The 14,993-nt window shown below is 37.7% G+C and overlaps 1 protein-coding gene across 1 annotated transcript in view; it reads left to right on the top strand.

The window, feature by feature from the left end:
- The window catches only part of LOC103198537 (poly [ADP-ribose] polymerase tankyrase-1), a 326,026-nt gene that overhangs the window by 41,150 nt on the left and 269,883 nt on the right, over window positions 1-14,993 (top strand). Inside the window, exons 2-3 of the mRNA XM_007942708.2 lie at window positions 9,865-9,902; window positions 11,791-12,015. Coding sequence (XP_007940899.1) covers window positions 9,865-9,902; window positions 11,791-12,015 — 263 coding nt within the window. The remainder of the gene's footprint in view (window positions 1-9,864; window positions 9,903-11,790; window positions 12,016-14,993) is intronic.

The raw sequence follows: 14,993 nt of genomic DNA, 5'->3' as shown, positions 1-14,993 counted from the left end.
ATCTCAGGTTGTTAATGAGTCTTCCTCCAATCCTGATACTGCATTTTTCTTCATACAGTCTAATATAACCAACACAAGTTTAGTTTTCAGACTATATAAAGAACTACAAATCATAAGAAAAAGACAAACAACCTTACAGAAAGTTGGGCCAAGACAATGAGCTGATAGCTGAAAAGACATGAAATTTGAATGGTTAGTACCCATATGAACAGATATTTGTATCAATTAGTATGGGTTCAACTACAGCTATTTAAAAATTCAGCCCCAAAAGTACACGATCCTGTTGAGTTGATTCTAATTTATTGTGACTCTATTGCTACCAGTGACTTAAAGCCTAACATTTCTATCTTGCTTCACATGAAAGGTAGTGGGAAGTTCTAGAATCTGTACATACTCTGTGAGCAAAGGAAGGGTTCTATGTCAGTATTTTCATAATTCTCTTGAGCTTTCTTTCCATCATGGTAGCACCAGCTCCAAATGTCATAACCTTACGTGAAAAATTTCTAAAAGGAGGAAGGAAGGTGGAGAAGGGAAAGGGACTCCCCCCCATGCACACACATCTTTTTATTTCCACCAAAACCCACTGCGATCAAGTTGATTCTGACTCATAGCAAACCTGTAGGACAGAGTAGAACTGCCCCATAGGGTTTCCAAGACTATAAGTCTGTGAAAGCTGACTGCCTCATCTTTCTCTTTTGCACCTGCTGGTGGGTTTGAACTGCCAGTCTTTTGCTTAGCAGTTGAATGCTTAACCACTACACAACCAGGGTTCTTCTCTTTATCTGAAAAACTTCAGATTTTCCCTTTTGTCCCATTGCCAGTCACTGGTAGAGAGGAATGTCATCACTCAACTAACTGGTTTAGAATAATCATGATTCATTCCCTGGACTGAGGAAAGGATTACCTTCCCTAAGTGTGTTACTTGCTCAATTTCCAAACAAAATTGAGTTTCTGTTGGTCAGGAAGAAGAGGGAGTAATTGCCACAATTAACCCCTCTCTGGTGGCTTAGTGCCTAAGACATTTGACTGCTAACCGGAAAGCTGGTGGTTCAAACCTACCAACCATTCCTTGGAAGGAAGGTTGGGCAATCTACTTCTGTAATGATACTGCCTTGGAAACGTAAGGAGGGGTCGCTGTGAGTTGGATCTGGCTCCACAGCAGTGAGTAATGTAAGTTAAATCATTATATTGACAAAAATAATATGAATATATGTATATAATATATTCCAATATGAAATATATAATAAATAAGGAGCCTTGGTTGTGCAGTGGTGAAGTGCTCGGCTGCTAACTGAAAGATTGGCAGTCAAACCCACAACCAGTCTGTGGGAAAAAAGACCTGATGATTTGTTTTTTGTAAAGATTACAGCCTAGGAAACCCTATGGGGCAGTTCTGCTGTGTTCTGTAGGGTCACTGTGAGTCAGAATCGACTGGATAGAACACAACAAAAAAAGTATATATACATATAATATGAAACATGTAATATATATTGTCCGATATATTCCTGGAAGATAAGCCCCTCACTTACAGATGCTCAAAATACAACTAGGGAAGAACTTCCACCTCAAAGTAGAGTGGACCTTAATGACATGGATGGAGTTAAGATTTTGGGACCTCCATTTGCTGGTGTGGCATGACTCAAAATGGGAAAAAACAGTTGCAAACATCCATTAATAATCAGAACGTGGAATGATATGAAGTGTGAATCTAGGAAAATTGGAAGTTGTCACAAATGAAATGGAATGCCTAAAGATGGATAGCCTAGGCATTACTGAGCTGAAATGGACTGGCTTTGGCCACTTTGAGTGAGACAGTCATATGATCTACTATCCTGGAAATGACAAATTGAGGAGGAATAGTGTAGGACTGACTCTGTGTAGAAGGTATTTCTGGGTAAGAAAAGAATGCACTAGGATTGAGAAGGAATTTCAACTGTATTTATGTATTTACTTTTTAAAAGGAAAAAAAGCAAATATCTGAAGCAAGAAATAGAAATTGTAACAACAATATAATTTCTATGTTTTTGACTCCTTGCTTGTGAAGCTTATACATAATGGTAATGTCCAGAGGATGGAGAAATGGGTATTGTCACTGATTTCTGTTGCGAATCAAAATAGAATGAATTAGAGGATAATTTAGCAACATGTGAAAATTTAAATGTTTATCTTTAGACCTAGCCCTTCTATTTGGAGGAATTTATCTTAAATTTACCATGACAATTGGGCAAATATACAAAGAAATTTAACTTTTTTTTTTAATGGTAAATATTTTTTTTTATAATAGTAGAAGTCTCCTTTCTATAAGGATAAAACTACTCAACTAAATAAATTGTGATATACTCATGTAATAGGATGCTAAGTATCTATAAAAAATAATACATTTTTAAGTTTTACCAAAAAAAAATTAATAAAATTTGAAAAGTGAAAATGCAGAAAAACATGTGCACACACATACATGCACACACACATTTGCTGCAAAAAATCAACAAAGTTCATCATCAAAATTTTGATGGTGGTTATATCTCAGTGGTGACACTATATATTTTCCTTCTTGAAAGCTTAATGTTTTGCTGAAATATATTTTTAAATAATTGTGATATTTTTGTAGTCAGAAAAACCACTTAATCTGTTTCCTTATTGTAAATTTGAAATATGTAATTAAAAGCTCTTTTACTATTTTGGTCCTATTACTGTGAAATAAATAAACATTATGAATATTCATTTATGAAACAAATATTTCATTGAGGCCTTATTTATCATGTCATAGAGACTCTATAGGACATAGGAGAAATGCCCCACAACATTTTCAAGGCTGTAAATCTTTAGGAAAGCAAACTGCCACATCTTTCCCCTATGAGCAGCTTGTAGGTTTGAACTGCTATGAGTCAAATTCGACTTCATGGCAATGGTTTTTTTTGACTAGTAGGCACTATTCTAGGTGTTGGAAGTACAGATAGCGACTAGGACAGTCTTGGCACCTCTTTATGGAACATCTTGACTGGGGAGATACATAATAGGCAAGCAAACAAATAAATGAGCAAGATACTTTCAGGTAATGGTTACATGCAGGAGAAAAGCAAAATTGGACGTTAAAATAGTTAAAACACATAGGGTGTTTGTATGTGTGCATGAATAACTTTAAATGGTCTCTGAGTTGGTTACCTTTGAACTGAGAACTGCGTGACAGAAGGAGCTAGGCATGTGAAAATCTGGGGCAAAGATCTTCAGGCAGAGTGCATAGCAAATTTAAAGTCCCTTACGCTTTAAAACTTGTGATTTCCTGTATGTCAGGAAAATGGATATGTCATGAATATCTATTTATCAAGATATTACGTATCATATCTATATGATCAAGTTTGTCATATTCAAGGATCAGAAAGTGAAAGAGAAAGAGAGAGTAAAACTCATTTGAGACGACAGAGGTGATGGGGCCAGCTCACAGAAAACGTTATTGGTCATGATGTGAAGTTTGTACTAATATCTTATTATATGTGCTGTTGGAATCCATTGCAGAATTTAAAGCAGTAAAGTGAATAGTATCTTCCTTCCGTGGAGTGGCTGGTGGATTTGAACCACTGACCTTCAGGTTAGCGGACAAATGCCTCATCCACTATATCACCAGAGCTCCTTTTTAAAAGATCACTCTGCCTATTGTGTGAAGATTTAATTATAGGACAGAGAGACAGTTTGAAAAGTTATTTGCTATCTAGGCAAGAGATTATGGGGCTTGAAACTGGGCTGGGCCCTGGGAATATGGACAGATTTGAGATGTATCTTTGATAACACCATTCACTAACATCAGAACTGATGGAAAGAATTCTTTAACAATAAAATGAAAATATTTCTTTGAGAGTTTTATTGTGAGTACCTAAAGCTTTGGTAGTGTAGTGCCTAAAGCATTTGACTGCTAACCAGAAGGCTGGTGGTTCAAACCCACTAGCCACTCCTTGGAAGGAAGGTTAGGCAACCTACTTCATAGTGATACCACCTTGGAAACCCAAGGGAGGAGTCGCTGTGAGTCAGTGCGACTCGACAGCACCTAACAACAACAACAGTAATACATAAGTACACTTGGCATACTTCTTTATGCCGTAAGAGCTTACTAAATGTTGTTGTTGTTGTTAGGTGCCATTGAGTCGGACCTGACTCATAGCGACCCCTCCTTGGGTTTCCGAGGCAGTATCACTACAGAAGTAGATTACTCCATCTTCTTTCCAAGGAGTGGCTGGTGGGTTTGAACCACCAGCCTTCTGGTTAGCAGTCAGGTGCCTTAGTCACCACGCTACCAGAGCTCCCTACTGCAAAAATGGTGTGGGGTGGCATCTGACCTCCTCTAACTTCATAAGGGGAAAGGATGATTAAGATCAACATCAACAGCCCAAGGCTGATTCAGAAGTCAGATATGCCTCCACCCTCCAAATTTTTCATCAGTTCTGATATCAGTCATCTCTCACAGCACTCCTCTGCTGGATTTGATAACTCTTTGCAGTGACCACACAGAACTCCAACAATATTCACGATTATGGGCTTTATTTAGAGAAGTAACAGATTACAACTCAGGATACAGTTCTTCAGTCAGGACAGTGTCTTCTTAATAGTACCTCTTTGGCTCTTGACTTCTCAGATCTGTGGCACCTTAACCTCTTCTGTCCTGCTTAGGCATGAGTTACAGAGCTCTTTTACCTCTGGCAGTAAGTTCCTAGAAGCACCCTACTCCACCTCTAAGTCTCCTCCCTAAGACACTCAGCTTTCTTGCTCTGTGGCTCTGGTAGCTCACCATGCTTTCTCCTGCAAGATCTGCTGCCGCTATCTCTTTGCCCTTACTGTCTCTTGCCATCTCAGCAAAGTGTTACAGCCCTCTGTATTTCCTGGGTTGAGGAGGTTTGGTGCCAGGTCCAAGGACGTGCTCTACTCCTGGCTCCTCTCTTCATAGTAGTGAGGTCCCCACTTTCTGCCTCTGGGATGGTTCATTTAAGCCTAGTGAGATGGGAAAACTGACCAATCCCCATGTTAGGGTTCCATACACCTTATTTGCACAGTCCTACCCCCACTGGGGGTGCCATTTACTTTACATTATTAGCATGCTATCCAGTCCCCTTGGTGGGCCACAAGCATCTCATATTTGTATAGTCCCACCCAATCATATGGTGAGAGTCACAAAGACAATGTCTAAAAGAACTGTACCAAGCACTTCATTGCACTGAAGGCTCCCCTTTGGCTCAGGCTACCCTTTGGCTCTTCTAGCTGTTGGCCCTTTCATACTTGAAAGATTATCTTCCCCTTCCCAATCATTTTCAGTGTAACCACATCATGAGAGTATATAAGTGACTACCAGTTCATGACTTTATCTCCCCTGATTTTAGATAGCCAATTTCTAAATTGCTCATCCCTGTCAAATAGTACTCTGAGACAAACATGTTCCTTTTTCTAAAGAACCTTCTGTTTTGGTTGGAACTTTGAGCATCTCCATATGTAAGCAATGTCCAGCCCAGAACAAGCCATCAAACAGCAGGGAGTTCTGTTAGCATAGTGCCTAAGGCATTTGACTGCTAACCAGAAGGCTGGCGGTTCAAACCCACCAGCCACTCCTTGGAAGGAAGGTTGGGCAATCTACTTCTGTAGTGCTACTGCTTCAGAAACCCAAGGAGGGGTTGCTGTGAGTCGGATCTGACTCCACAGCAGTGAGTTTGGTTTTTTTTGTGTGTGGAGTGGGTCAAACATATTTCTCTTCTATCGGGTTCTGGTCAGCTCATCTCCAGCCATACCAGCTAGGTTAGTGGGTACCAGCTATATGCTTGGGAGTTTACACACCTCTCTGTACTTCAGACCATAGGTGCCAATGGAACATGTCCAATCTCAGCCTATCTCTTCACTGCTGTACAACTCCCACTTCCACTCATCAAGTGGACCCAGGTACCCAGGTGATTATTACAAGCAAGCATACCAACCTGTTTACTCAGTGGCTTCCTTTAACTTCCAGTCCTAGAAAAGGATTCTTCTCAATGCCTAACTTTTCCTGTCCTCTCAAATGCTTATTTCCTAGGTGAGGCTCAGGATTTTGTCCTAAAACCCCAATGGTACATAGGGATTCTGGCTTGAAACGAAATGCCTGTATTTCTTCCTGGCAAATCATATTTCCCCTTTTAAAATACCCAATCAAGTATTAGCTGAAGGTGAAGTTACATGCTCTGTAATCCATGACGCCTAGTATTCCCTTATAACATACATTTTGATCTGCTTTACAGCACTAAGTAGTAGAAACATTGAATATCCAGAGTACATTCAAATGAACACATAACCCTTTTTAAAATGTTCCAGTTTCATTTTCTCTTCTTTACCCCTTGACTCTCTTCCCACTTATGTACATGTAGTCCTGGGCCTCTGGCTGGATGGAACCAGTGGACGCTGGCTCCCTATTAGTCATCTTGTTTAGTTGTCCTGGCTTTTGCCTAGATTTGTCTAGATTTGACTTTTCGCCCCTCAGCTGCAGCATAACATCAGCCATTACAGGTAACAACAACCAAAGTGACCATCTAAGAATCAAAGTTTCACTTTCCTTGCCCCTTCCTTCTTTTTCTTACAAAGTCCCATGCCTCCATGAGTCTGGAATTTCATTGCCCTAAATCCCATTTCTGACACCAACTGCAAAAATGGTGTGGGTGTAGCATCTGGCCTCCTCTAACTTCACAAGGGGGAAGGAGGGCCAAGATCAATATCAGCAGCCCGAGGCTGTTTCCTATAAGGCAGAGGTCAGACACATGCCTCCATTCTCTACTGTTTTTTTTGGAAACCAATTCTGACACCATCCCTCTTTTCCATGATACTCCCTTCTCTGCTGAGTTCAGTAGTTAATTGTAATGGCTATACAGTACTCCTGATTATTTATTAGGGAAGTAAAGCTCTGGTAGCACAGTGACTAAGGCATCTGACTGCTAACCAGAAGGTTGGTGGTTCAAACCCACCAGCCACCCCATGGAAGCAAGACTGGGCAATCTACTTCTGTAAAGATTTACCACCTTGGAAACTCAGTGGAGGGCATTGTGTGTCATAATTGACTTGATGGCAGTGGTTTTTTTTTTTTTTTTTTTTTAAAACAGGTTACAGTTCAGTGTCAGGAACAACTTAGGATACAGTTCTTTGTTGAGGATAGTCTCTCCTCAACAGTGCTTCTCTGGCTTTTGATCTCTCAGCTCCGTGGCCGTTTGGCCTCTGACCTGCTTGGACAAGTGTTAAGAAGTTCTTTCACTCTGCTAGTTAGTACCTGGAAGCACCCCACTGTACCAAATGCCCTGGCCATATGGTGCTCGACTTTCTTGCTCTGTAGGTCTGGAAGCCCACTATGTTGTCTCCTACTGAGTCTTCTGCCACTGTTTCTCTGCTGCTGCTTCTCGCCATCACAGTGTTGCAGCTTTCTTTCTTTCTCCTGGGTTGAAGACGTTCAGCTCAAAGATCATGAGTCCAAGGATGTGCTCCACTCCTGGCTCCTTTCTCCTTATTGTAGTGAGATGCCCCCATTCCACCTCTGAGATGACCCATTTTAGTCCTAGTGGTATGGCAAAACTGACCAATCCCCAAGTTAGGGATCCATACACCTTATTTGCACAGTCCCACCCCCACAAAGGTGCCATGTACCTTATTTACATCATTAGCAAGCTGTCCAATCTCCTTTGCAGGCACCTCGCATTTGTGGAGTCCCACCCAGTCATGTAGTGGGAGTCACAAAGACCATGGCTAGAAGGGTCATACCAAGAAATTCACTGTACCACAGCTTCTTACCATTATTTATTATTATTATTATTATTATTATTGGTCAAGAATAGGGCATATAGTGTTACTTGAACAAAAATAATTTTTGCATAAAAGTTAAATTAGACCTTTCTTAGCACTCTTAAATTGGAAGTCTGTTAACACATATTCTATGTTGGTAAAAATTGAAGTAGTATTCTGTCTTAATTTTTGGTAACCTTTGCTTGATCAGAGAGAGAAGGTGCATTGGTTTCTCCTTTGTGCTTTACAATACTGAGCTGTAAATATGTGTGTATGTATGTAGGTAAAATATACATACTTTAAAAAAATTGTGACTCCACTATTTTTCTAGATGTGCCAACTTGGTGGAATGGTCACTGAAAAGTGTGTCTGCAGTATGTGGCTGTAATTCTTCAATAGGGAATATTTCCCTGAGAGTCAGTTTAGTGATAAATTACCTTTCAAATTCTGTTTACTTCTTGGTTCTTCTAATTTCCCCTAATTAATATTTTTATTTTGGTTCCTTGGAACCAAATGGGCAAATTACCTGTGGGAATTCCATAAGCATTTAGCAGTGATAGAATGGTGAATAACCAATTATGATTCATACTTAGTAGATCAGGTAGAATGTATGTTTTAAATAAACCTTGTGTATAATTTTCTAACTTATAGTACTTAAATAGGGAACTAATTTGTGGGCAGTAAAACCTCTAATGTATTTCAATAATTCAAAATCAAATTAGAAAAGATGCCCTCTTAAATGTCCATAGAAATCTCTTTTTAACCATCATCAAAATTAATCTCTTAGCTAAGTTTGGCTGCTACCCTCATCTCCTTTTATCAACAGATATGCACACATGCACACATATATTTTATACAAAATAGTGTTTTTGTATGATAAGAAAGCAGGAAAAATATTTCATAATCTTACTACTTGATGACTTCATCTTTTTTCTATCCATTTATATTTTAAATAAGAAAATATTATATTTTCCCCTGTACTTGTATTTATTTTAAAACCGAAAACACCTTTTCATAGTGTTAAATTTTGTATAACATAACATCCTTTTTTAATACAGGATGATATGGGCATGCTGTAATTTATTTAATAGAATCCCTATTGTTGAGGGCACTAAATTGTTTTCATGATTTTCTATTATAAATAATGCTATGATAAATATTCTTGATATAAAATCTGCTCATATATTAATACTTTTTAAGGTAAACTTTGGAACGTGATATTATTGAGTCAGAAGGTATATTTGTTTAAAGCTATAGATGTTAACTGCATTTTTTCTAGAATGTACTAATTTATACTCACATTGTTAATGTGTGAACACAGTTTTCATTTCACTACATTCTAATTAATGCTGAACCTTTTGTTTTATTTATACTTTAGATCAAAGATTTTGATAAAAAATTAATAATAATTTTGTGAAAATGTATATAGATAGAACATAAATTGGAATGGTAATAGTTCCCAAAGAGGCAAGTTGGGATCTAAGGCATCTGTTTTTATTATTGCAAAGAATATATAAAATACACCAAAAGACAACAACAAAACCCCACAATCTCACTGTCATCAAGTCTATTCTGACTCATAGCGGCCCCCATAGGGTTTCTAAGACTGTAAATCTTTATGCAAGCAGACTGCCTCATACTTCTTCTGTGGAATGGCTCTTGGGTTCAAACCACCAACCTTTTGGTTAGCAGCCAAATGCTTTAACCACTGCACTGTCAGAGCTCCTTATAAAGGGCACAGGCAGATTTATAAGGGAAAACTAAGTCATCTGTAATAATATCACATGGGTTACTTTATTTTTGTAGTTTTTTCCTTGTTTTGTTCACATGTTCCTCATATGATTACATCATATGCTGGTGGACCTTGACATAGTGTGGACTTCAGTGAACCAGCTAGTTCTTTTTATTTATTTTATAAGATAAACACTTTTCTGTTTTGCTTTATATTTATTATAATGGATATTTTAAAAATGGCATGTGATAAATTAAAAAGTGTCGTATGTTAACTTTATTAATGAAGAAAGAAAAGTAGTTCTCAAGCATTGTTATTGTTAGCACACTAATTAGGGAAATGTGAGCTTGTACTCACTTTCATAGGGAAGAAGAGAATCATGAAATCTTCCTGGATAAGGAAAGTACCTGTGGCCTAGTGGGAGCTGTGTGATGGTAGAAGGAAGGACTTTGAAGTTAGAGAATTCAAAATAAACTAATAACTATAAAGTTCTGCAGGTATTTAAAAGGAAACAAACCAACCAACCCCAAACTAGTAAGATGGTGATAATTACTTTAGCACATACCCTGTACTTTTCCTGTTCCTAATGCAGAATTGGGAGCTCTGGTGGCATAGTGCCTAAGGCATTTGACTGCTAACCAGAAGGCTGGCGGTTCAAACCCACCAGCCACTCCTCAGAAGGAAGGTTGGGCAATCTACTTCCTCCTCGGAAAACCAGGGAGGGGTTGCTATGAGTTGGCTCCAACTAGACTGCAGTGAGTTTTTGAGTTCGAGTACAAAATTTACCTCTTTTTCATCCAAAATATTTAGCTTAATTTGAAGGATATTTCTCAAGGAAACCTAATTCTGATCTTATGCTACATATCCATAGAAATATGTATGTATGTTTGGAGACTTTTTCTTAGTGCCTGCTTTCCTGGAATGCATAAATTTCTATTGATAGCCTGGTGGACATATCTTGAAATAATTCTATTTTTTTTTTCCACTTCTTTCCTCTTAGTTCTCATCTATTTAGTTTATGGAGGAAGTGTTGACTCTTTTACTGCCTTTTAGTTTTATTTAAGGTATCATTTTCTAACAATATTTCACAGAAGGTAATAGCATGGTGGTAGAGACAAACAGCCAGTAAGATGTAGTGATATAAAAATGCTAATAATATTTGCAGTTTCCTTTTAAACCATTATAATCTAGCTTATAATTTCATTGCTACACTGTTGTTGTTGTTGTCGTTATGTGCTGTTGAGTCAGACCCAACTCATAGCGACCCCTCCTTGGGTTTCCAAGGTGGTATCACTACGGAAGTAGATTGTCCCATCTTCCTTCTGAGGAGTGGCTGGTGGGTTTGAACTGCCAGCCTTCTGGTTAGCAGTCAAGTGCCTTAGCCACTACGCTACCAGAGCTCCCATTGCTACACTAATACTACTTATCAAGGCCATTTTACACTCTCCATTGATCTTGCTAAATCCTCATAACGCTGGACTTCTCTGCATAATTGTGTTGACCACCTATTTTGAAACTTGCCTTGACTTTAATAATGTACTTACCTTTTTAACTATCTGCCTAGTCCTCACGCTGCTTTAGATCTTTTTCTTCTTTTTTTTGTCTAAAAACTGGTGCTTATTACCAATATTCTGATTCTGTACTTCTGAATGCATGTATTTCTGCTTGTTCTTCATACTGTTTCCTCAAATTCAATGATTCCAAGCTTGAATTGTTCACTTCTTAACTACCCACTTCATTTTATCTAGCCATCATTTCCTGGAGTAGATGTTTTCCCATCATCTTTAATTCTTCCTTTTTAAAATCCCCTGTAACCAAACTGTTACCATGTATTTCTGGTATGTATATATTCCTCTCCATTTTCTCTAGTGTAATGTTTAATGTTGTGATTTGTCTTAAATTCATTAGCCAACAGTATTTAAATAACCTTTATACCTTAAAGTATTGTGATGAGTTTTGTACATACAGTATTGTCTTGTGAAGCATGAGGGGAAAACGAGTGCTTTGAATAGATGTCTTATTCTTTTTGTATTTGTAACGCAGTTTTCCAGCACATAATAGGTATTTAAGATTTTTTTTTTAAATGAACTGTCTAAAGAATGAAGGAGGAACTTTCTTAGTTCTGTGTTCTGTGAGATGAGAGAATCAGTTTGAGTGGTAGCCATTTTTTAAAAATTCTTTTTGCTATAATATGCATATATATACTTGAATTGTTCATATTTGCTAAAGGAATTCTAATGATCTTTTTAAAAAATTTACAATGTATAAGACATTTTCTTCTTTCTTTTCAGGTTTTGGGAGGAAGGATGTTGTAGAACACTTACTACAGATGGGTGCTAATGTTCATGCTCGTGATGATGGAGGTCTTATACCGCTTCATAATGCCTGTTCTTTTGGTCATGCTGAGGTTGTAAGTCTGTTACTATGCCAAGGAGCTGATCCAAATGCCAGGGATAACTGGAACTATACCCCTCTGCATGAAGCTGCTATTAAAGGGAAAATCGATGTATGTATTGGTAAGTACTATTCAATGATATCTAATATCATCTGACAGTTACATAATTTTAATAAAGATTTACAATTCAGAAATAGAGTTCCCTTAGAATAGATTAAGAAGATTTTTCTGCTTCTTTACTTTTAGAAAGGAGCCCTGGAGGTGCTGTGGGTAAAGCATTGTGTTGCTAACCAAAAGGTCAGCGCTTTGAAACCACCTGCCCTTCTGTGGGGAAAAAGCTGAGGCATTCTGCTTGCATCATTTGCAGCCTTGGAAACCCTATGGGGCAGTTCTGCTCTGTCCTATAGGGTTGCTATGAGTTGGAATCAACTCAGTAGCAGTGGGTTTTTACTTTTAGAAGCAATTCTTTTCCATCAAAAGGAAAATAGAGAGACGGTAATCTAAAGTTGGTTAAGAACAAGATTCACAACATTAACTCTCCAAATGCAAGTCACATGGTCTGAAACTAAATTTTGTTGGATTACTGTTGTCAAATTGAATTAATAGTTTCTTTAAATCACTGCAAATTTTCCATCCCAGCATCAATGAGAGCCATTATAAAGAACAAGTTCTTACTGAATTAGATGATGTATGTTGGATGCTTTAAGTTGATTCAAGGAAAATAGTATTAAAGCAAAGGCTTTTTCTTTATATTGTTGAAATTGAATGCCAACCATTTTATTAGTACTGAAAAGCTTTGAGTGACTGGTTCAAATACAGGTGTATAAAGCTTAATATTTTCAACATGTGCCATAGCCTAGAGAAAAAGCAATTTCAAACAAAATTGAGCATTTCAACCTTTTTAAATATCTAGATTATATGAAGTAGTATTCAAACAGTATTTCTTTCTCTTTTATTTATACTGTTTTCCTTTATTTTATAAACTCATTTATTTCAAAATCTAAGAAAAGTAAGCTTCTAGAAGACAAGTATAGCTTCTTATGAGTGTATCATCTGTTTCTTGATACTCTGTCCAGATGGTAGAAATTTATTTAGCCCATGCAGGTTGATTTACATAATTGTTCTCTCCCTAGGTGATACTCATTTCAATTTCATCAGTTATGTTTATGATAAACTCAAATATATATGCCATTTTTAAAGATGTAGTAGTGGAACCATTAAGATTTCTCCCTCTTTTATAACCACTTATTATAGCCTCTGATATATTTTTCAGTTTTGTTTTATCAAATTACTGTAATGCTTGACATAAAATTTCTGTTTTCAATTTTTTTTTAACATTTTACTGTGATTTGGGTGAAAGTTTACAGAGTAAATTGGTTTTCTATCTAACAGTTTATACACATTTTTTTGTGACATTGATTATAGTCCCTACCATGTAACAGCACTCTTCCTACTTCTTCCCTGTGGTTACCATTTCCCTTTGTCCTTCTTTCCTGTCCATTCCTGCCTTTTGAGCTTTATCCCTGGGCACATGCTGCCCTTTTGATGTCTTATGTTTGAATGTTCTAAGGAATGAACACCTCCCTGGCGTAATTGTTTTCCTGTTAGGTCTGTCTGAAAGTTGAGCCATATGGAGGTAAGTTCATTAATCTTGGAGATTCTGCCAGTCTCTACCAAACCATTAAGCCAGGTCGTTTTTATGATTTTGAGTTTTATCCTGCATTTTTCTTCCACTCTATTCAGGATCTCCTGTTGTGATCCCTTTCAGAGTGATTGGCAGTGGTAGCTGGGTACCATTAGTTCTCCTGGCCTCAGGACAAGAAGGCTGAGGTTCATGTGGTCCACTAGTCCCTTGGAACAATTGTTTTCATGTATCCTTGATTTTCTTTACTCTTCTTTGCTCTGGACAAGGAGAGACCAATTGTTGCACCTTCTTGTTAGGTGTCTTTGAATTGGCTCTGTCTCATAGTGACCCCATGTACAACAGAATGAAACACTGCCTGGTCATGTGCCATCTTCACAATCCTTGCTATATCCTTGAGCCTATCATTGTGGCCACTGTGACAGTCCATTCTTGTTGAGTGTCTTCCCCTTTTTCGCAGACCTCCCCTTTACCAAGCGTAATAGCCTTCTCAAGGGAATGGTCTTTTCTGATGGTATGACCAAAGTGGGTGAGATGCATTTGGAACATTCTTGGTTCCAGTGAGCATTCCAGCTGTGCTGCTTCCAGGACAGATTTGTCCTGCAGGACACACCACCCTTCTGAAAGCATGCTCTGGCCATTCCAGGAAACCCCTGGTCTTCTATGTTCAGAACCTTTTATTGGCTTCATCAAATAGTTACAATCAGTTGAAGAAATGAAATGCATGATTAAATTATACCTTCCTCCTTTCTTGAGTTGAGATGACCAGGTGTGGTCTTTGTAGCCCTCACTCATTTGCACACCTTTTAAGTGTTGCCTGGTTGTTTTAAATAATAATAAAGGTACCTTGATTGCTCAGGAGATTCTAAGGGTTATCTTTAGAAAACAAAGATAGAGGCCAAATCAAGTTCTTTGTCTCACAGTAGTAAACACTGAATAAATATTGTTATTATTAATTGCTATTATTGTTATTGCTGTTAAGATTTCAACTTGAATTATGACTATTATGTGATACAGACTTACTGAATTCTTCTGCTTGCCCTTTATTGACATTTCTTAAAAGTATCAGTTTTAAAATCTTTAACCCATGTGTTTATTTAATAATGGTATTTAGCTACCATCAAAATGAATGAAATACAGCCTGAGATTATTTAAAACAAAACACAACACAACACAACAAACCCAATTTAAATGTATAATGAAACCAACAATTTAAGACAGAGATTGTGGATTTTATTAATGTTGATGAAGTACTTTTTATACCATAAAAAAAAAAAAAAAAAACCTACTGTCATCTGTCTGACTCATTGCAACACCTGTGGTAGTTCAGTTTGTGTGTTAACTTGGCTGGGCCTGGTTGTTGAGTGGCTGGGCAGTTGGATGTAGTATTCCCCATGATGAGACTGGTAATCAACTCCATGGTGGAATCTACTGTGAGCAGCTGAGTAGCTGCCTTA

Source organism: Orycteropus afer, unplaced genomic scaffold (genome assembly GCF_000298275.1).
Source record: "Orycteropus afer afer isolate SDZICR_OR568_19922 unplaced genomic scaffold, OryAfe1.0 scaffold00095, whole genome shotgun sequence".
NCBI classification, from domain to species: domain Eukaryota; kingdom Metazoa; phylum Chordata; class Mammalia; order Tubulidentata; family Orycteropodidae; genus Orycteropus; species Orycteropus afer.
The sequence above is the reverse complement of the archived record's forward strand: the minus strand, read 5'-3'. Positions and strand labels throughout refer to the sequence as shown.